The sequence below is a fragment of the Cebus imitator genome, unplaced genomic scaffold, assembly GCF_001604975.1.
Source record: "Cebus imitator isolate Cc_AM_T3 unplaced genomic scaffold, Cebus_imitator-1.0 Scaffold169, whole genome shotgun sequence".
NCBI lineage: Eukaryota > Metazoa > Chordata > Mammalia > Primates > Cebidae > Cebus > Cebus imitator.
The window spans coordinates 586,031-608,118 of NW_016107484.1; the positions used below are offsets into that span (position 1 = coordinate 586,031).

Below are 22,088 nucleotides of genomic sequence, written 5' to 3' on the forward strand. Positions count from 1 at the left end.
GGCCTCCCAAAGTGCTGGGATTACAGGCTTGAGCCACCGCGCCCGGCCTGGGTCCTGGTTTCTTTAGGACTTTCTGCTGCTCTCAGGCCCAAGTGCATAGGCCTTACTATCCCCTGTGAAAACGGAGGCTTGGAGAGGCCAAGCGACTGGCCAGGGTCCCAGAGCCTGGAGGGAGGAGAGCCGGGACTGGAGCGTGTGGTGTGGGCTGGGACCACTGGCACTCATCCCGCCTGTCTCCCCGCAGGTGGCGATGGTGGAGGTGCAGCTGGACGCTGACCACGACTACCCGCCAGGGCTACTCATTGCCTTCAGCGCCTGCACCACGGTGTTGGTGGCTGTGCACCTGTTTGCGCTCATGATCAGCACCTGCATCCTGCCCAACATCGAGGCGGTGAGCAACGTGCACAACCTCAACTCGGTCAAGGAGTCGCCACACGAGCGCATGCACCGCCACATCGAGCTGGCCTGGGCCTTCTCCACCGTCATCGGCACTCTGCTCTTCCTGGCTGAGGTCGTGCTGCTCTGCTGGGTCAAGTTCTTGCCCCTCAAGAGGCAGCCAGGCCAGCCGAGGCCCACCAGCAAGCCCCCAACCGGTGGCGCGGTCGCCAACGTCAGCACCAGCGGCATCACCCCAGGCCAGGCGGCCGCCATCGCGTCCACCACCATCATGGTGCCCTTCGGCCTGATCTTCATCGTCTTCGCTGTCCACTTCTACCGCTCACTGGTCAGCCATAAGACGGACCGACAGTTCCAGGAGCTCAACGAGCTGGCGGAGTTTGCCCGCTTACAGGACCAGCTGGATCACAGAGGGGACCACCCCCTGACGCCCGGCAGCCACTATGCCTAGGCCCTTGCAGTCGGGGCCATTCCAGCGCGTTGCCCTTAGCCCTTCCCCATGACCTTGTCCTGCCCCAGCCTCACGGACAGCCTGTGCAAGGGGCTGGGCTGCAGCAGGGGGCAGAGCGTGGAGGGAAGAGCCTTTTTGTAAGAGAAATTTCTGCACTTTGAAACTGTCCTCTAGGAGAATAAGCACTTCCTGTTCTTCCAGCTCCGGGTCCACCTCCTGTTACAAGGCGGTGGGGGGCCAAAGTGGGGCCACAGGCTCGCTGTGTCTCCTCTCCTCCCCTGTGCCGGTGCCACCTGGGTGCCTCCTGTCCTGTCCGTCTCAGCCTCTCTCCCGTCCAGCGTTGAGTGTGAACATGTGCGTGTGACACATAAATATACTCATAAGGACACCTGCTTCCTGTGTCTTGCGTTTGTTGGGCCGGGCTACTGGTATCATGCCTCAACCTGGTTAGGTGAGCCTCTAGGCAAACTTAAAACACATTCTTGTTTGTTTTTGTTTTTCTGAGATGGAGTTTCACTCTTGTTGCCCAGACTGGAGTGCAGTGGCGTGATCCACAAAGTCATCATGGGCAGGGTGCGGTGGCTCACGCCTGTAACCCAAGCTCTTTGGGAGGCCAAGGTGGGTGGATCACCTGAGGTCAGGAGTTTGAGACCAGCCTAGCCAACATGGAGAAACCTTGTCTCTACTAAAAATACAAAATTAGCTGGGCATTGTGGCACATGCCTGTAATCCCAACTTCTTGGGAGGGGAAGGCTGAGGCAGGAGAATCTCTTAAAACCAGGAGGTGGAGGTTGCGGTGAGCTGAGATGCACACCATTGCACTCCAGCCTGGCCAAGAAAAGTAAAACTCCATCTCAAAAAAATAAATAAAAATAGGCCAGGCACAGTGGCTCACATCTGTAATCCCAACACTTTGGGAGGCCAAGGCTGGCAGATCACCTGAGGTTAGGAGTTCAAGACCAGCCTGACCAACATGGTAAAACCTCGTCTCTACTAAAAATACAAAGCCAAGTGTGGTGGCATGCCCCTGTAATCTCAGCTACTTGGGAGGCTGAGGCGGGAGAATGGCTTGAACCCAGGAGGCAGAGGTTGCAGTGAGCTGAGATTGCACCACTACACTCCAGCCTGGGTGACTGAGCGACACTCTTATCTCAAAAAAAAAAAACAAAGTATCTGACGCACACATTTTCTCCATATAGACGTCCATCATAACCTTCCTGCACTGAGGAATATTAGCATTCCAGTATTACACTTGGGGACAATTTTGTTTTATTCTACTTTATTTTACTTATTTTATATATATATATGTATGTGTGTGTATATATATATATATATATATTTTTTTTTATATATATATATATTTTTTTTTAGAAAGTCTTACTCTGTTGCCCAGGCTGGAGAGCAGTGGCACACTCTCCGTTCACATGCAACCTCCTCTTCCCAGATTCAAGTGATTCTTCTGCCTCAGCCTCCCGAGAAGCTGGAATCACAGGTGTACGCCACCATGCCTAGCTAAATTTTGTACTTTTAGTAGAGAGGGGGTTTCGCCATGTTGGCCAGGCTGGTCTTGAACTTCTGACCTCAAGTTATCTGCCCAAAGGCTGGGATTGCAGACATCAGCCAATGCTTCCGGCCTATTTTATTGTAGAGACAGGGTTTTCCTCTGTCGCCCAGGCTGGAGTGCAGTGGCATGACGACAGCTCACTGTAACCATCAACTCCTGAGCTGAAGTGATCCTTCTGTGAGCTCTGGTCATGCCACCTCCCAAGTAGCTGAGACTACAGGCACATACTGTCATGCCCGGCTATTTATTCATTTTTTTGAGACAGAGTTTCACTCTTGTTGCCCAGGCTGGAGTGCAATGGTGCGATCTCAGCTCACTGCAACCTCTGCTTCCTAGGTTCAAGTGATTCTCCTGTCTCAGCCTCCCAAGTAGCCGGGACTACACACACGCGCTACCACACCCTGCTAATTGTTTGTATTTTTAGTAGAGGTGATGTTTCACCATGTTGGCCAGGCTAGTCTCGAACTCCTGACCTCAGGTGATCCAACTGCCTCGGCCTCCCAAAGTGCTGGGATTATAGGCGTGAGCCACTGTGCCCAGTCAGCCATGCCCAGCTAATTTTTTTTTTTTTTTTTTTAAATTTTGCTGATCCTGAGAATACTTTGCGGTGAAAAAAAAAAGAAAAAGTTTTGTCGAGATGGGTTCTTGCTATGTTGCCCAAACTGGTCTTGAACTCCTGAGCTCAAGCGATTCTCTCCCCTCAGCCTCCCAAAGCAGTGGGTTTATAGGCATGGGCCACTGCAGCCAGCTGGGAACCATCATAAATGGCAAAATCAATAAAAAGCATAAAAATGTGGAAAATATGACACTAAGTAGATAGTGAAAAGAACACTTAGCAGGCTGCCAGAGTCAGATACTGAGACTGCAGACTGAGGATGTGTCTGTCTTCCCTGAGCCGTGTGCTGTAGTTACCCCTATGGTCCTTCATGCCTAAGTACTTCCTCCTCAAACTAAGGACATTTCCCTACATAATGACAATCCAGTGATCAAATCCAGGAAACCTGATGTTGATGCAGTTACGGGTTACAACATTCCTGTTCAGTTTTCCCAAATGTCCCAGCAATGTCCCTTCTAGCAACACCTTTTCCACTTCAGGATTGTGTATCACAATGAGATGTCACTTAGTCTCCTTTATTATTTTTATTTTATGTTATTTATTTATTTGGTTTTTTTGAGACAGAGTGTCACTCTGTCGCCCAGGCTGGAGTACAGTAGCCCGATCTTGGCTCACTGCAAGCTCTGCCTTCCGAGTTCAGGCGATTGTCCTGCCTCAGCCTCCTGAGTAGCTGGGACTACAGGCACATGCCACCACACCCGGCTAAATTTTTGCATTTTAGTAGAAAAGGGATTTCACCACCTTGGCCAGGATCGTCTTGATCTCCTGACCTCATGATCCGCCTTCCTCGGCCTCCCAAAGTGCTGGGATTACAGGCATGAGCCACTGCACCTGGCCTATTACTATTATTTTTTGAGAGAGAGTCTCGCTTTGTTGCATGGCTGGAGTACAGTGGCCCGATTTCAGCTCACTGCAACCTCTGCCTCCCAGGTTCAAGTAATTCTCCTGCCCCATCCTCCCAAGTAGCTGGGATTACAGGTGTACACCACCACACCTGGCTAACTTTTATATTTTTAGTAGAGATGGTGTTTCACCCTGTTGGCCAGGCTGGTCTCGAGTTCCTGACCTCAGGTGATCCACTCGCCAGGTGAACCACTGATTACTTCCCAAAGTGCCGGGATTACAGGCTTACGCCACTGCACCCAGCCTTAGTCTCCTTTAATTTCGCAATTCCTTAGCGTTTTTTATTTGTTTGTTTATTTGTTGGTGTTTGAGACAGGGACTTGCTCTGTCACCTGGGCTAGAGTGCAGCCTCAACATCCTAGGCTCAAGCAATCCTTCCACCTCAGCCTCCCGAGTAGCTGGGAATACAGGCACCTGCCACTATGCCTAGATAATGTTTGTATTTTTTGTAGAAACGGAGTCTCTCTCTTGCCCAGGCTGGTCTTGAACTCCTGGCTTCAAGGGATACTCCCACCTTGACCTCCCAAAGTGCTGGGATTGCATTTGTGAACCACAGCGCCTAGGCTAGCCTTTCTCTTTTTAAAAATTATTAGTATTATTATTATAGAGACAGGGTCTTACTCTGTAACCCAGACTGGAGTGCAATGACATGATCACAGCTCACCACACCTCTGACCTCCAGAGCTCAAGCAATCCTCTCACCCCCTCCCAAAAAGCTAGGACTACAGGTGCGTACAACTGTGCACAGCTAATTTTCATATTTTTTGTAGAGACAGGGTTTTGCCATGTTGCCCCAGCTAAGTTTTTTTCACCTTTTGTAGAGACAAGGACTGATTGATGCCCAGGCTGCTCTCAAACTCCCAGCTCAAGAGATCGATCCTCCCACCTGGTTATAGGCATGAGCCACCATGCCTGGCCCAGATGTTTTCTTATTATTAGATTATGCATTTTGGCAGGAATATTATCTAGTGAGATTTTTTATCAGGATTCATTTAAAATAATAAAATAAGCAGGGCATGGTGACTCACACCTGTGATCACAATACAGGAAGGCTGAGATGGGAGGATCGCTTGAGCCCAGGTGTTCAAGACCAGGCTGGGTGACTTGATGAGACCCTATCTCTATGAAAAACACAAAGATTACCTGGGCATGATGGTGGTGCACCTGTGGTCCTAGCTAGTTGAGAAGCTGAGGTGGGAGGACTGCATGAGCCTGGAAAGTCAACCCTGTAGTCAGCAGTAATCATGCCATTGCACTCCAGCCTGAGTAACAGAATGGGACCCTGTCTCAAAAATAACAACATAAGAATATTGGCTGGTTGCAGCAACTCACAACAGTAATCTCAGTACTTGGGGAGGCCGAGGTGGGCAGATCACTTGAGGTCAGGAGTTCAAGACCAACCTGGCCAACATGGCGAAACCCCATCTCTACTAAAAATACAAAAATTAGCCAGGCATGGTGGTGCACACCTGTAATCCCAGCTACTCAGGAAGCTGAGGCAGGAGGATCATTGAATCCAGGAGACGGAGGTTTCAGTGAGCTGAGATCATGCCACAGCACTCCAACCTGGGTGACAGAGGAAGACATCTTTAAAAAACAGCTGGATGCCGTGGCTCATGCCTGTAATCCCAGCACTTTGGGAGGCCGAGGCAGGCGGATCACAAGTTCAGGAGACTGAGACCATCCTGGCTAACACAGTGAAACCCCATAGCTACTAAAAATAAAAAAAGATTAGCCGGGCATCATGGCACATGCCTGTAATCCCATCTACTCGAGAGGCTGAGGCAGGATAATCGCTTGAACCTGGGAGGCAGCAGTTGGAGTGAGCCAAGCTCGTGCCACTGCACTCCAGCCTGGGCAACACAGTGAGGCTGCATCTCAAAAAATAAAATAAATAAATAAATAAATAAAAATAAAATCGGCCAGGTATGTTGATGCTTGCCTGTAATCCCAGCTACTTGGGAGGCTAAGGCAGGAGAATCACTTGAACCTGGGAGGCAGAGTTTGCAGTGAGCTGAGATTACGCCATTGCACTCCAGCCTGGGTGACAAGAGCGAAACTCTGTCTCAAGCGCACACACACACACACACACACACACACACGATCATTATGTGCAGTTGCTATTCTAAGCACTGTGCATCAACTCATTTAACCCTCAGTACCCTTATATAGTGGGTACTATTATTATCTCCATTTTGCAGAAGATAAAATTCATGCCCGTGGAAGTTAAGTAAATTGCCAGGATTTGAAACTGGAGAGTCTGGCTCAGAGCCCAGGCCCTCACAAATATCTTACCTGCGCTGATTCTGGCTTTGCTTGAAATGTTGGGGCCAGGAGTGGTGGCTCACACCTGTAATCCCAGCATTATGGGAATCTGAGGCAGGTGGATCACCTGAGGTCGGCAGTTTGAGACCAGCTTGACAACATGGTGAAACCCCATCTCCACTAAAAATACAAAAATTAGCTAGGCATGGTGGCATGCGCCTGTAATCGCAGCTACTTGTGAGGCTGAGGCAGGAGAATCCTGCCTTGAACCCAGGAGGTGGAGGTTGCAGTGAGCTGAGATCACACCATTGCACTCTGCTCTCCCAGCGACAGAGTCATACTCTGTCTCAAAAAAAAAAAGAAAAAAGTGTTGGAAGCCCCAACTACATGGGGCCACCTTCTTACAGAGGTGCTCTTACCATGAGCAGCAGCTTCACTGCAGCCACCCTCTTTCCCAGGGCCTGTTTTTTCCACAGTCCCCACCACACCCTCTTGCCTCACACCAGGCCAGCTTCATTCGTGAATTTCTTGGCCTCATTAGGCCTTTGAGTTTGAGATTTCTGTCTGTCTCAGAGACCTAATATATTAAGTGGTTATGCTCATGCCTGTAATCCCAGCACTTTAGGAAGCTGAGGCAGGTGGATGACTTGAATCCAGGAGTTCAAGGCCAGTTTGGGCAACATGGTGAAACCCTGTCTCTATAAAAAATACAAAAATTAGCTGGAAGTGGTGGCATACACCTGTAATCCCAGCTCCTCAGGAAGCAGAGGCGGGAGGATCACTTGAGCCTGGGGGGTAGAGGCTACACTGAGCCTTGATTGTACTACTGGACTCCAGCCTAGGCGAGAGAGACCCTGCCTCAAAAAAGAAAAATTTAAACACATTTTTTTTGAGGAGTTTCACTCTTGTCACCCAGGCTGGAGTGCAATGGTGCCATCTCGGCTCACTGCAAACTCCGCCTCCCAGGTTCAAGCGATTCTCCTGCCTCTGCCTAATTTTTGTATTTTTTGATAGAGATGGAGGTTTTACCATGTTGGCCAGGTTTTACCATGTTGGCCAGGCTAGTCTTGAACTCCTGGCCTCATGGGATCCACCTGCTTCGGCCTACCAAAGTGCTGGGACTATAGGCATAAGCCACTGTGCCAGGCCTAATCCATACTTCTGAAGGGTACCGAGTAAGACTGGGCAGGGACCCCTGTGTGAACCCCCACTGCTCCCCAGAGAAGTCCTGAACGTCTTTTTTTTTGAGACCAAGTCTCGCTCTGTCACCCAGGCTGGAGTGCAGTGGTGTGATTTTGGCTCACTGCAACCTCCACCTCCCTGGTTCAAGTGATTCTCCTGCCTCAGACTCCCGAGTAGCTGAGACTACAGGCATGAGCCACCATGCCCGGCTAATTTTTGTACTTTTAGTCGCGATGGGCTTTTACCATGTTGGCCAGGCTGGTTTCCCACTCCTGATCTCAGGTGATCCGCCCACCTTGGCCTCCCAAAGTGCTAGGATTACAGGCGTGAGCCACCGCGCCCGGCCATCCTGGACATTTTTTATGTATTCCTACTTCTGCAAAGACTCGGGATCCAGCTGGAATCATTTCTGGCTTAGGATCCTGTTGTCTTGCGTTCTCTTTCCTTAACTAGCCTTGATTCAAGACGCATCAGCCTGGCTTGTCAAACGCAGGTTTCGAAGCCCGTGGCGGATTCTGATTCAAGTGGGTCTGGGTGTGACTTTGGAATCTGTTTCTGACAAGCACCCCAGGTACTCTCACACCCAGGCGACTCAGGCTAGGAGCACAGTCTTTAACTGCAGTTCGACTTACATTTTGAATACATAATACATTCATTTGGTTCCAAACACAACAGAGAGAAGTTGTTCTTCAGCTCCTGTTCCCAAGTCCCCAACTCTCCCCAGAGACAACCATCTTTGCCAGTTTACTATGTTCAAATCTAGTGACATTTTATACATAAACAGTACACCCTCTTCCCACTATTTCTTAAAAAACGGTAACCCTTTATATACACTCTTCTGCGCCTTAAGAGCAGCTAGATCTGTCGGGCGGTTGGTTAGCTCACCAACTGAGCTAACCAGCAGCCTGACAATAAAAAAGAATTAATTTTTTTAAAAAAAGAGCAGCTAGATCTAAGTTTAAGCACAGTACTAGCTTGATGACTTGTGATCCTCCCTGAACCTCAGTTTCCTTCTCTAAAATCGCACTAATAATAGCAAGACATCTCACTATTGTCTGGGAGTCCCAGGAAAGAAAGCTTGCTGCAAAGCTGTGAGCACAGGGCCTGGAATAGAGTGAGCGCTCCATATCTGGAAGTTACAATTGATTCAGCATCCTAAGGTGTCCAGATGGGGCTTTCCAGTGCCAGAAGTACAGACTAAGAACCACACCCTGAGTGAAGCCACCCCACTTATGACACAGGGGTCAGAGAGAACCTCAGTAAAGTCAGTGGTGTTTATTGAGGCTTTACTATGTGCTGTGTGCTTCTTGCTGAGGTCTTAGCTGGAATCATGGTATTTCAGGTTTTCTCAACTTCAACTTTTTTTTTGAGATGGTGTCTTGCTCTGTTGCCCAGGTTGGAGTGCAGTGGCATGATCTCGGCTCACTGTAACCTTTGAGGCTGGTTCAAGTGATTCTCCTGCCTCAGCTTCCTGAGCAGCTGGCATTACAAGTGCTGAATGGCTTTTTTTTTTTTTTTTTTTTTTTTTTTTTTGGTAGCATGGTGACATTGCACCACATTTAAAAGCAGCCCTGGCCTTTACTCACTCAAAGCCAATAAATAGCCTTCTTCCTGCCAGTTGTGATGACAAAAATGTCAGACATTGCCAAATGTCCCCAAGGAAGAGTGGGATCAGGGAGGACAAAATCATACCCTCTGTTTAAAACCACTACCTTATCTCACCCTCACAGTAACTAACCACAGTAACCCCAGGTGGCAAGTACTGTTAATGCCCCATATTGCTAGTGAGGAGACCTGGAGAACAGAGTTGGGGTGATGTTCCCAAGAACACACAGCTCCGAGATTCACACCCAGGCAGTATGAATCCAGAGCTCACCTGCCCATTATGCAAGAGAACATCTGATCTCTCAGGAATGTTGCCCTGCTCTTCCCTGGTATCTGATCCACAATTAACCCCAATACATTATATTCATGATGACATCTGTTATCAAAGCCTCAGAAGACTCCTGTGAGCTCTCCTGAGTCCCATTCTATAGATGGGGCAATGGAGGTCACTTGCTCAAGGCCACACAGCCAGTAAATCAAGAGTTCCCAGAGCCAGCTCCACGTTAAAATCACCTGGGGGCCGGGGCTGGTGGCTCATGCCTATAACCCCAGCACTTTGGGAGGAGTAAGTAGGTGGATCACCTGAGGTCAGGAGTTTGAGACCAGCCCGTCCAACACGATGAAACCCCATCTTTACTAAAAATACAAAAAATTAGCCGGGCATGGTGGTAGGTGCCTGTAAACCCAGCTGCTCAGGAGGCTGAGGCAGGAGAATTGCTTGAACCCAGGAGATGGAGGTTGCAGTGAACCAAGATCATGCCACTGCACTCTAGCCTGGGTGACAATGAGACTCTGTCTCAAAAAAATAAATAATAGCCAGACGTGGTGGCTCATGCCTGTAATCCCAGCACTGTGGGAGCCCAAGACGGGCGGATCATGAGGTCAGGAGATCGAGACCATCCTGGCTAACTCAGTGAAACCCTATCTCTACTAAAAATACAAAAAATTAGCCAGGCATGATGGCAGGTGCCTGTAGTCCCAGCTACTTGGGAGGCTGAGGCAGGAGAATCATTTGAACCCAGGAGGTGGAGGTTGCAGTGAGCCGAGATCACGGCACTGCACTCCAGCCTGGGCGACACAGCAAGACTCCGTCTATAAATAAATAAATAAGGCCGGGCTTGGTGGCTCACGTCTGTAATCCCAGCACTTTTTGGAAGGCTGAGGCAGGCAGATCATAAGGTCAGGAGTTGGAGACCAGCCTGACCAACCTGGTAAAACCCTATCTCTACTAAAGATACAAAAATTAGCCGGGTGTGGTGGTGCACACCTGTAATCCCAGCTACTCAGGAGGCTGAGGCAGGAGAATCACTTGAACCCAGGAGGTGGAGGTTGCAGTGAGCTGAGATCACGCCACTGCACTCCAGCCTGGGCGACAGAGCCAGACTTAGTCTCAAAAAAAAAAAAAAAAAAAAATCTGCTAGGGAACTTTCTGAAAGCTCAGGCTTCACCCCAGAAGAATTAGATGTGAATCTCTGGGCATGGGACCTGGGCTTCCACAGCTTTTTAAAGTTTCCATGGGATTTTAAGGTTGAGAGTCCTGTGTTAGGTTGAGAAGTGGTCAGGAAATTTTAATCTCAAATCTTGGTGGCAGGATGCAGGTGTTCTCTTTGGGTTATCTCACAGGGCACCTGCCATTTCTTTTGCTTTTTCTTTTCTTTTTTTCCTTCTTTAGATGGAGTCTCATCGCTCTATCGCCAGGCTGGAGTGCAGTGACAAGATGTCAGCTCACAGCAACCTCCGCCTACCCGGTTCAAGCGATTCTCCTGCCTCAGCCTCCCAAGTAGCTGGGACTACAGGCACGTGCCACCACGCCCAGCTAATTTTTGTATTTTTAGTAGAGATGGGGTTTCACCAGTTGGACAGGATGGTCTCGATCTCTTGACCGTGTGATCTGCCCGCCTCAACTTCCCACAGGGCTGGGATTACAAGCATGAGCCACCACACCCGGCCCTTTCTTTTCCTTTTTTTTACATTTTTTAAAATTTTTTGTCTGCCAGGTGCAGTGGCTCATGCCTGTAATACCACCATTTGGGAGGCTGAGGCAGGCAGATCATAAGATCAAGAGATCAAGACCATCCTGGCCAACATGGTGAAACCCTGTCTCTACTAAAAACACAAAAATTAGCTGGATGTGGTGGCGTTCACCTGTAGTCTTAGCTATTCGGGAGACTGAGGCAGGAGAATCGTTTGAACCCGGGAGGCAGATGTTGCTATGAGCCAAGATCACACCACAACACTCCAGCCTGATGACAGAGCAAGATTCCATCTTTAAAAAAAATTTTTTTTTTTTTTTGTAGAGTCAGGATCCTGCTATGTTGCCTAGGCTGGTCTTGAATTCCCCGCCTCAAGTGACCCTCCTGCCTTGGCCTCCCAAAGTGCTGGGATTGCAGGAATGAGCCACTGCACCCAGCTCATTCTGCCCACTAAGACCTGCCCTTGCTCCTCCACAAGCTAAGCCCTGGCAGCCCAGCCAGGGGAGGTCTTTTCCCACCTGAAACCCATCCCATGCCCCCTCGCATGCTCCATCCTCACACCACAGGCCCAGGCTTACACCACCTGGTTCTTTATTCTTACGCACTGCAGGATGAGATCAGAAAATAAAGGCCGCGAGAGGGTCCCAAGGCCAGCCTGGGAGAGAAGCACTGGCCTTCCTACTGGCAAGAAACCACCCAGTGCTGGGGGGAGTGAGGGGTCCTCTGAGGGTGCCAGGTTCCTGCAGAGCCACTGCTGATTCCACCAGCCAGAGCTGCACTGATCTGAGCGACTGGGTGACACGGATTTGAATTTCTCCTGAAGCGCTGGTGTTCTCTGCAGGGGAGAGAGGGGGATGGTGGAGCTGCCATTTGAAAGTCACTGTACCAATGCATCTCCTCAAACCCTCACATCCTGCTCAGGAGGGGCTCGGACTTGACAAGGCCCCACTGGACAGATGTGAAATGGAAGCCCGAGGCCAACCGCCTTACTCAAGGGCATTCAGAACCACCTCCTTCCAACCCGTGCCCAGCCCAGTGATGCGGCCCAGGGTACAAACAGAAGGTTCTGGGCGGGACTGGTATGCACTGGTCTTCAGTGAAATCAGTTTTGGGTTTTGTTTTTTTTTTGAGATGGACTCTCACTCTCTCGCCCAGGCTAGCATGCAATGGCACGATCTCGGCTCACTGCAATCTCTGCCTCCCGGGTTCAAGCAATTCTCCTGCCTCAGCCTCCCATGCAGCTGGGATTACAGGCGCCTGCCACCAGTAGAGACAGGGTTTCACCATGTTGGCCAGGATGGTCTCGAATTCCTGACCTCAAGTGATCCACCTGCCTTGGCCTCCCAAGGTGTTGGGATTACAGATGTGAGCCACCACACCTGGCCGAAAGGGGTTTTGAAGAGGAAGAGCCAAAAACCACACCTGGAACATAGAAGGCAAGAAGACTGCCCTCTCTGGTCTTGCTCCCCCATGCCCCCACCCTGAGCCCTTTGGAGACCCCAGGAGATGTGTGTATTTATCCAGGCCCTGGAGCAGCCTCAGCCACGGAAGAGCATGGCAGGTGTGCCCACCCCTCACCTGGCATCAATCTCCTTCTTCCTCTGTCTTCCTGAACATGGCCAAGGCTTCTGCCAGCACACCATCAGGGTCTAGGATTTTGACCTGGAGGGAAAGAGTGAGGGGTTGGTTTGGAGAACATGGAGGACCCAGGCTGCCAGCCTTGACTGGTGCTGCCTGCCCCGTGGGATGCTGCCAGCATCATCAGGAGCCACTTCCCTTGCCAGGGATGCCCTGACTGAAAACAAAACCTTGTCTGTTCCCTGTCTGGGCTGGGCTGGGCCTGGCAGGTCTGGGCTGGCATGGCTTAGGGTGCTGGCCTCTCTCTGTCTGGGTGTGGCCACAGAGCCCTGGGGAGGGCTGCCCACCTCAGGAATGGGGAACTGAGTGGGCTCAGGGGCCTCGTCACGGCCAAAGTCGATCATCGTCCCGCACTTGGGCATATTGTCCACCCAGAAGCCTTCAAACAGCTGTCCGTGGTCCAGATGGAAGAAACGCCCGGGTCCGTTCTTCATGCCCCTCTCCCAGCAGCCCTCGTAGCGGTTCCCATTCTCTGGGGAAAGGACAGGGAGGTGTGGTTCGGGGTACGCCAAACTAGGCTAGACCCCCAGGGGGTCGCTCTTACAGAACTCAATGCAACCCCAACACATGGGGAGGCCAAGATGGGAGGCTTATAAACCCAGCAGATCAATACCAGCCTGAGTAACGTAGTGAGACCCCATCTCTGCAAAAACAATTTTTAAAAAATTAGCTGGGCATGGTAGTGTGCACCTATAGTCCCAGCTACTCAGGAGGCTGAGGTGGGAGGATGGCTTGAGCTCAGGAAATTGAGGCTGCAGGGAGCTGAGATTGCCCCACTGCACTTCAGCCAGGGTGACAGAGTGAGACCGGTCTCAAAAAAAAAAAAAAAAATCCAGCTACTTCTCCTCCTTTGGGTCTCCTTTCAAATATTCAAATGCACCCTCTGGGCCAGGCACGGTGGCTCACGCCTGTAATCCCAGCACTTTGGCAGTCCGAGGCAGGTGGATCACTTGAGGTCAGGAGTTTGAGATCAGCCTGACCAACATGGTGAATGAAACCTTGTCTCTACTAAAAAAAATACAAAAAAAAAAAAAAAACAAAAATTAGATGGGCATGGTGGTACACGCCTCTAATTCCATCTACTCGGGAGGCTGAGGCAGGAGATTGCTGGAAGCTGGGAGTCAGACGTTGCAGTGAGCTGAGATCGTGTCATTGCACTCCAGCCTAAGTGACAGAGAGACACCTGGTCTCAAAAACAAAAACAAAAACCCAACGCACCTTCTTGAGGGAGGCATTCCCTAACAATAAGTCAAGTTAAATAGGCCCTGCCCCAAATTCTGTCATCATTTCCCAACAGGCCTTCCTGTTTCCTAAAGAGAAATGTTAGCACATTTACCCAATAGCCCAGACGGTGTGACCTGGAGTGAGTGACATCGGCTCCGTGTCTCAGTCCATTTGTAAAGAAGGGATGATAAGAGCACCTATCTTTTTTATTTCATGATGATGATGATGATGATTATTATTATTATTTTGAGATGAAGTTTCGCTCTTACAACCCAGGCTGGAGTACAATGACACGATCTTGGCTCACCACAACCTCTGCCTCCCAGATTCAAGTGATTCTCCTGCCTCAGTGCCCTGAGTAGCTGGGGTTACAGGCATGTGCCACCACAGCCATCTAATTTTGTACTTTTTTTAGTAGAGATGGGGTTTCTCCATGTTGGCCAGGCTGGTCTCAAACTCCCAACATCAGGTATCTGCCTGCCTTGGCCTCCCAACGTGCTGGGATTACAGGCGTGAGCCACCACGCCCGGCCTAAAATCACTATCTTATGGGACTGTGGTGAGGATTAAATGAGCCCAGTGCATAGAAGTGTTGGCTATGATTATGAGGATCCCAAGAAATTCTTAGTTATTTATTTATTGTTAGGCTCCCCTAGGAAAGTACAAGCTCTCTGAGGGGAGGGATAGGGTCCGTTTCCTCTCTTGTCCCAACTGATGCAAGAGCTTTGTCTGGTGTGGTGTTTCCCTGTGGGACCAGGTGGACGTGACCAGCTCGCTGCCAGGGGCGTGGTCGGGTGGGCGGGCCCTGAGAGGGCGGGGCACTCACTTAGGCGCAGCATGCCCTCCCCGTGTGGCTTGTCGTTCTCCCACTGTCCCTCGTAGATGTCACCGTTGCTGTAGTACATGCGGCCCCACCCGCTGCGCTGGCTGCCACACCACTCACCCTCATAATACTCCTTGGGTCCGAAAAACTGGATCCCATAACCCTGAAAGCACGAAGATGTTCCTGCTCAGGGCGCCGTCCCCCACACCAAGAAAGCCCATCGTCTTTCCAGGCACCCCAGAGCCACACAGCCCAGCTTCTTCCTTCTTCTTCCTCAGCCCTATGTCCAAGCAGAGGTCGCGTCTTAGCAGAGGGTCATGCCTTTTTTTTTTGAGAGAGCGTCTTGCTCAGTCGCCCACGCTGGAGTGCAGCGGTGTGATCTCAGCTCACTGCAACCTCTGCCTCCTGGGTTCAAGCGATTCTCCTGCCTTAGCCTCCCAAGTAGCTGGTATTACAAGCAGGCACCACCACGCCTGGGTAAGTTTTGTATTTTCAGTAGAGACAGGATTTCACCATGCTGGCTAAGCTGGTGTGGAACTCCAGACTTCAAGTGATCCACCCTCCTTGGCCTCCCAAAGTGCTGGGGTTAGAGGTGTGAGCCACCGAGCCTGGCCTATCGTGTCTTCAAGGATCTCTCCATGCTGTCTCTTTCTCTCTGTGCCTCTGCTGCCACCTCCATGCAGCCGGTCATTAATCTGCCTCCTCACTGAGCACCCCTTCCTCCCTCATCTCCATCCCACCGTGCACCATGCAGCCCCTACAGCACCTGAGGATTCTTTAAATCGCCCATCTAGGACGGGTGCAGTGGCTCACAGGCTCACTTTGGGAGGCTGAGGTGGGCAGATCACTTGAGGTCAGGAGTTCAAGACCAGCCTGGCCAACATGGTGAAAACCTGTCTCTACTAAAAATAGAAAAATTAGCTGGGCATGGTGGCCAGGGCCTGTAATCCCAGCAACTCGGGAGGCTGAGGCAGGAGAATCGCTTATACCGGGGAGATGGAGGTTTCAGTGAGCTGAGACCCCACCACTGCACTGTAGCCTGGGTGACTGAGTGAGACACTGTCTCAAAAAATAAAAATTAAAAAATCGCCCATTGGATTATGCTTGCCCCCATCCCACTCTTATTTTGACCCAGAAAAATGAACAGAAACACCATACATAGCCAGGCTCGGTGGCTCAAGTCTGTAATCCCAGCACTTTGGGAGACTGAGGCGGGTGCATCACCTGAGGCCGGAGTTTGAGACCAGCCTGCCCAACACGGTGAAACTCCGATCTCTACCAAAAAATACAACAATCAGCCATGCGTGGTAGTGTGAGCCTGTAATCCCAGCTACTCAGGAGGCTGAGGCAGGAGAATCCCTTGAACTGGGGAGATGGAAGTTGCAGTAAGCCAAGATCGCACCATTGCACTTCAGCCTGGGCGACAGAGGGAGAGACTGTCTCAAAAAAAAGAAAAGAAAAAAAGAACACCGTACTTAGTGTCCAACCACAGGGAAACAAGGTCTTTTTGCAGATCATACCCAAGGAGGCTGGATTGAGGAGCCAAGCCTACTCCTCAAAATCCTCATTTCCCACATGTCCTCGAAGGCCCTGGCAACCCTTTTCCTTACTCCTGCCCCAGGGCAGACACACACTGCTGTTTGACATCTCCTTTCCTTTGCTATTTTTTTGCCTCCCATCCTCCTCCCCATTTTTTCTTCCTGGCTAATTCCTAACATGTTTTAGTGTCACCTCCTACAGGAAGCCTGCCCTGAATTCCCTCTTTTGTTTTTTGAGACAGAGTCTCACTCTGTCACCCAAGTTGGAGTGCAGTGGTGCTCTCTCGGCTCACTGCAGCCTCCACTGCCCAGGTTTAAGCATTATCCTGCCTCAGCCTCCTGAGTAACTGGGATTACAAGCGCCCACCACCACACCTGGCTAATTTTTGTATTCTTAGTAGAGACGGGGTTTCACCATGTTGGCCAGGCTGGTCTTAAACTCCTGACCTCAGGTGATCTTCCTACCTTGACCTCCCAAAGTGCTGGGATCACAGGCGTGAATCACCGTGCCCGACCTGAATTCCCTCTTTTTGAGACAAGCCTTGCTCTGTTGTCCAGGCTGGAGTGTGGTGGCACCACCATAGCTCACTGCAGCTTCAGCCTTCTGAGATCAAACAATCCTCCTGCCTCCGCCTTCTGAGAAGTTGGGACTACAGATGTGCACCACCATGTCCAGCTAATTATTATTATTACATAATATTATTTATTTAGAGATGGAGTCTTGTTCTGTTGCCCAGAGTGGCGTGCAGTGGCATGATCTCAGCTCACTACAATCTCTGCCTCCCAGGTTCAAGCAATTCTCATGCCTCTGTCTCCCAAGCTGGGAATACAGGTGTGCACTACTGTGCCCAGCTATTTTTTTTTTATTGTCATATCTTTATTTAGTAGAGATGGGGGTTTCACCATGTTGGCCAGGCCAGTCTCAAACTCCTGACCTCAAGTGATCCAACCGCCTCAGCCTCCCAAAGAGCTGGGATTACAGGCGTGAGCCACTGTGTCTAGCATTCTGCCCTGAATTTCCTAGGCTGGGCTTAATGGTTCTCCTGTGAGCACCCTGTGAAAACAACTCTCCTAACACCATATTCTATGTAAACTGGTTATTTGGGACTTTCTCTTCCTACTAGCCAATAAATTTGGGAGCAGAGAACATGAAACCCTGGCTACTTGCTAGCTGTGTGACTCCAGGAAAGACTGAAACTGCCTTTGCAAAATTATGACTGAGACAGCGAGAGAGACCTAACTTAACCGACTCCATCTTCGTTCTAACCTCCAAGCTATCCTTGTTCATTCTTGAGCTTAAGCTGAACTAACTTTGGGAGAAACTTAAAGTTTAAACAAAGACATTAACAGCCTTTTCCCAAAGACCTCCTTCTTGCCTGGGACTAGATTGCCTTTGTAGGATTAACATTTGCTACAAGATTAGAAATTTTGGTTTAGGAGTCATGCAGCTGGAGGCTACAAGATTCTGACCCTCCCCAAACTGCTCCTAAGATCAGTGCTGGAGATATTTTGCAGACTGTACACTGGATGGATCAGCTGGCTCCACCCGGATCAATAAAGTGACTTAGGTGATCTTGTGGCCCCCACACAGGAGCTGACTCAGGGCAAGAAGACAGCTTTGACTCCCTGTGATTTCATCTTTGACCAATCAGCACTACCAGATCACTGTCTTCCCCCTACCCACCAAGTTATCCTTAAAAACTCTGCTGCCAGAATGTTCGGGGAGACTGATTTGAGTAATAATACAACTCAGGTCTCCCACACAGCCACCTCTGTGTCAATTACTCTTTCTTTTTTTTTTTTGAGACGGAGTTTCACTCTTGCTACCCAGGCTGGAGTGCAATGGCGCGATCTTGGTTCACCGAAACCTCCGCCTCCTGGGTTCAGGCAATTCTCCTGCCTCAGCCTCCTGAGTAGCTGGGATTACAGGCACGCGCCACCATGCCCAGCTAATGTTTTTTGTATTTTTAGTAGAGACAGGGTTTCACCATGTTGACCAGGATGGTCTCAATCTCTTGACCTCGTGATCTACCCGCCTCGGCCTCCCAAAGTGCTGGGGTTACAGGCGTGAGCCACCGCGCCCGGCAATTACTCTTTCTTTATTGCAATTCCCCTGTCTTGATGAATCGGCTCTGTCTAGGCAGCGGGCAGGGTGAACCCCTTGGGTGGTTACAAGACACCTCGTCTCTCCAAGCCTGTTTGCTTATCAGCAAAATGGGCGTGATGATATGATGATGAGCCATTGCTGTGAGAGTTAACTGAAGTATTACCCGTGTGTTTCAGGCTCACAATAGTAGTTGCTCAGTTGCAATACTGTTTATTATTAGTGTCCCGGGGCTGAAGGTGAGGATTCATCCACACTTGTGGAAGTAGGTAGAGGGACACTGTGCCCAGCTTGGGTGTTTCTGGGCTGAGCAGGCGCCTCTGGCTGGCTTCTGCCCCCTGGGATCCAACTCTCTTATCCTCTGCCCTCTTGCTTCCACTTTTCCTACCTCCTCTTTTATTCGGGCCCAACAGAAGGGGAATTCTCAGAAAGAGATGCCCAGGGAAAAGAAAGCCAGGAAACCAGGGGGAAGAGGGTGGAGTCGACTTCTTCCCCACAAGCCTGGCTGGCTCCGAGCAACCACAGGGTTTCTTGGGCTCCTCCCTGGCCTTCTCTTGCTTCCTGTTTCCTGGGTTTTATTCTGAGGAACTTTGCAATTCCCCCACCCCTTCCTTCTCCCACACGCACCACAACCTTGTCCTCCTCCCGGTAGACCTCCCCTCCCTTTTCTCCCAGGCCTCTCTCAGCTCCGCCTACACACACACACACACACACACACACACACACACACACACACACACACAGCCTGGCTGGCAGTCCTGCTTACCGATTTCTTATCACCTTTCCACCAGCCTGAGTAGACTCTCCTGTACTTTCCTGTCTGTTGATCAGGAAGGCTGAGGGTGCCATAGCCATCTCGCTTCCCAAACTTCCAGTCCCCTTCATAGATGGCTCCGTTCTTCTTCCAGACTTGTGTTCCTTTCCCTGGTGGCACACAGATGGGCAGCGCTGCATCATGGCCGCCTGGGGTGGGGGTGCTGTGCCTGCCTGGGCCTCAGGGACCCCCGACTGGACAAATCTTGAGAGCTGGGACAGGCTCTGTGCATCGTCCCAGACACTCAGTACCCAGGAGAAGACCAGGAAGGTTCTATTTCTTTTTTTTTTTTTTTTTGAGATGGTGTCTTTGTTGCCCAGGCTGGAGTGCAGTGGCACAATCTTGGCTCACTGCAACCTCCGCCTCTAGGGATCAAGAGATTCTCCTGCTTCAGCCTCCAGAGTAGGTAGGACTACAGGCATGTGCCAACATGTGCCAATACAAATAATTCTGTATTTTTAGTAGAGATGGGGTTCCATGTTGGCCAGGCTGGTCTCAAACTCCTGACCTCATGTGACACGCCTGCCTTGGCCTCCCACAGTGCTGGGATTACAGGTAGGAGCCACCGTGCCCGGCCAGAGTAATTCTCTTGTTTGTTGCTTAGTGTCTCACGTGTGTCTCTTCCAGGAGAATGTGAGCTGTGGGAAGGCACAGACTTTGGTCTGTTTCATTCTCTGCACTGAAATCCTGCCTGGCCTGTTGTAGATGATTAATATCTGTTAATTTGCTTTTTGCTTTCTTTTTCTTTTCTTTTCTTTTTTTTTTTAGGCAGGATCTGGCTGTGTCGCCTCTGCTGAAGTGCACAGCTCACTGCAGTCTCAACCACCCAGCCTTCCACCATCAAATGATCCTTCCACCTCAGCCTCCTGAGTCGCTGAGACCACAGGTGCATGCCACTACACCTGGCTAATTTTATTTAAAAAGTTCTGTAGAGATGGAGTCTTTCTTTTTTCTTTTTTTTTTTTTTGAGACGGAGTTTCGCTCTCGTTACCCAGGCTGGAGTGCAATGGCGCGATCTCGGCTCACCGCAACCTCCGCCTCCTGGGTTCAAGCAATTCTCCTGCCTCAGCCTCCTGAGTAGCTGGGATTACAGGCACGTGCCATCATGCCCAGCTAATTTTTTGTAGTTTTAGTAGAGACGGGGTTTCACCGTGTTGACCAGGATGGTCTCGATCTCTTGACCTCGTGATCCACCTGCCTCGGCCTCCCAAAGTGTTGGGATTACAGGTGTGAGCCACCGCGCCCGGCGAGATGGAGTCTTTCTATGTTGCCCAGGCTGGTCTCGAACTTCTGGGCTCAAGCAGTCCTCCTGCCTAGGCCTCCCAAAGTATTGGGATTATAGGCATGAGGCACCATACCTGGCCTTTCTTTTTTTTTTTTCCTTCTTGAGACGGAGTCTTGCTCTGTCGCCAGGCTGGAGTGCAGTGGTGCAATCTCGGCTCACTGCAACCTCTGCCTCCTGGGTTCAAGCAATTCTTCCGCCTCAGCCTCCCGAGTAGCTGGGACCACAGGCGCATGCCACCACGCCCAGCTAATTTTTGTATTTTTAGTAGAGATGGGGTTTCACCATGTTGGCCAGGATGGTCTTGATCTCTTGACCTTGTGATCCGCCCACCTCAGCCTCCCAGAAGTGCTGGGATTATAGGCGTGTGCCACAGCCACAGCCCTTTTTTTTTTTTTTTTTTTTTTTTTTAGAGATGAGGTCTTGCTATATTGCCCAGGCTTGTCTTGACCTTTTTTTTTTTTGAGACAGAGTCTCGCTCTGTCACCCAGGCTACCACCAGTGGCAGGATCTCAGCTCACTGCAACCTCCACCCCCCTGGTTCAAGCACTTCCCCTGCCCCAGCCTCCCGAGTAGCTGGGATTACAGCACATGCCGCCACACCTGGCTAATTTTTTTGTATTTTTAGTAGAGATGGGGTTGCACCATGTTGGCCAGACTGGTCTTGAACTTCTGACCTCAAGTGATCTGCCCACCTTTGCCTCCCAAAGTGCTGGGATTACAGGCATAAGCCACTGTGCCCAGCCAGTCTTGAACCCTTGAGCTCAAGAGATTCTCCCTTCTGAGTCTCTCGAGGAGCTGGAACTACATGCACACACCACTGTACCCAGCTTAATACATCTTTAACGGGGCCGGCTGTGGTGGCTCACGCCAAGCACTTTGGAGGCCAAGGCAGGTGGATCACCTGAGGTTGGGAGTTCAAAACCAGCCTGACCAACATGGTGAAACCCTGTCTTTAAAATAAATTAATAAATTAATTAATTTTAAAAAAATACATCTTGGCCGGGCATGGTGGCTCACGCCTGTAATCCTAGCAATTTGGGAGGCTGAGGTGGGTGGATCACCTGAGGTCAGGATTTCAAGACAAGCCTGGCCATCATGGTAAAACCCCATCTTAAAAAAAAAAAGAAAAAAATTAAATAAAAAATAAAATAAAAAAGAAAAAAATACATCTTTAACGGAGGGGTGAATAAAATATTTGTGGAGTACCTGTATGGTCCAATTAACATCTTGGTCCTTGGTAACTGAGGAACAAATTCAACATTATCCCTCTGAGCTTTGTGACCTTGACCAAATCACTTAATTATTTGGGTCTCTCTGAGTCTCAGATTCCCCATCTGTAAAATGGGAGTAAGAATATCTTTATTTATTTATTTATTAAGACAGGGTTTCACGATGTTGGTCAGGCTGGTCTTGAACTCCTGACCTTAGGTGATCCGCCCACCTTGGCCTCCAAAGTGCTTGGATTACAGGTGTGAGCTACCACATCCCGCCGGGAGTAAGAATATCTTATAGGGGCTGGGTGCAGTGGCTCACGCCTGTAATCCCAGCACTTTGGTAGGCCAAGGTGGGCGGATCGCCTGAGGTCAGGAGTTCAAGACCAGCCTGACCAACATGGAAAAACCCTATCTCTACTAGAAATACAAAAATTAGCTTGGTGTGGTGTCGTGCTCCTGTAATCCCAGCTGCTCTGGAGGCTGAGGCAGGAGAA

The 22,088-nt window shown here is 50.2% G+C and overlaps 3 protein-coding genes across 5 annotated transcripts in view; 2 read left to right on the forward strand and 1 right to left on the reverse strand.

Annotated features, from left to right (window-relative positions):
* ORAI1 (ORAI calcium release-activated calcium modulator 1) overlaps positions 1-1,240 on the forward strand; it is a 19,535-nt gene extending 18,295 nt beyond the window's left edge. Inside the window, exon 2 of the mRNA XM_017544280.2 lies at positions 245-1,240. Within this exon, the coding sequence (XP_017399769.1) occupies positions 245-847 (603 nt within the window). The 3' untranslated portion in view covers positions 848-1,240. The remainder of the gene's footprint in view (positions 1-244) is intronic.
* LOC119473581 (ATP synthase subunit f, mitochondrial-like) overlaps positions 47-22,088 on the forward strand; it is a 23,917-nt gene continuing 1,875 nt past the window's right edge. The window contains exons 1-3 of the mRNA XM_037744198.1: positions 47-51; positions 15,006-15,012; positions 16,105-16,110. The gene's annotated coding sequence lies outside the window, so the exon portion shown is untranslated. The remainder of the gene's footprint in view (positions 52-15,005; positions 15,013-16,104; positions 16,111-22,088) is intronic.
* Positions 11,530-22,088, reverse strand: part of MORN3 (MORN repeat containing 3) — a 26,795-nt gene continuing 16,236 nt past the window's right edge. Inside the window, exons 3-7 of one of the 3 annotated variants that reach the window (XM_017544281.2) lie at positions 19,048-19,205; positions 14,643-14,802; positions 12,881-13,065; positions 12,527-12,617; positions 11,719-11,790 (exon numbers count right to left, since the gene is read on the reverse strand). In XM_017544281.2, coding sequence (XP_017399770.1) covers positions 12,540-12,617; positions 12,881-13,065; positions 14,643-14,802; positions 19,048-19,205 — 581 coding nt within the window. In that variant the 3' untranslated portion in view covers positions 11,719-11,790; positions 12,527-12,539. Of the gene's footprint in view, positions 11,791-12,526; positions 12,618-12,880; positions 13,066-14,642; positions 14,803-19,047; positions 19,206-22,088 lie in introns of those variants that run through there. The other 2 variants (XM_037744196.1, XM_037744197.1) reach the window with 2 other exon arrangements.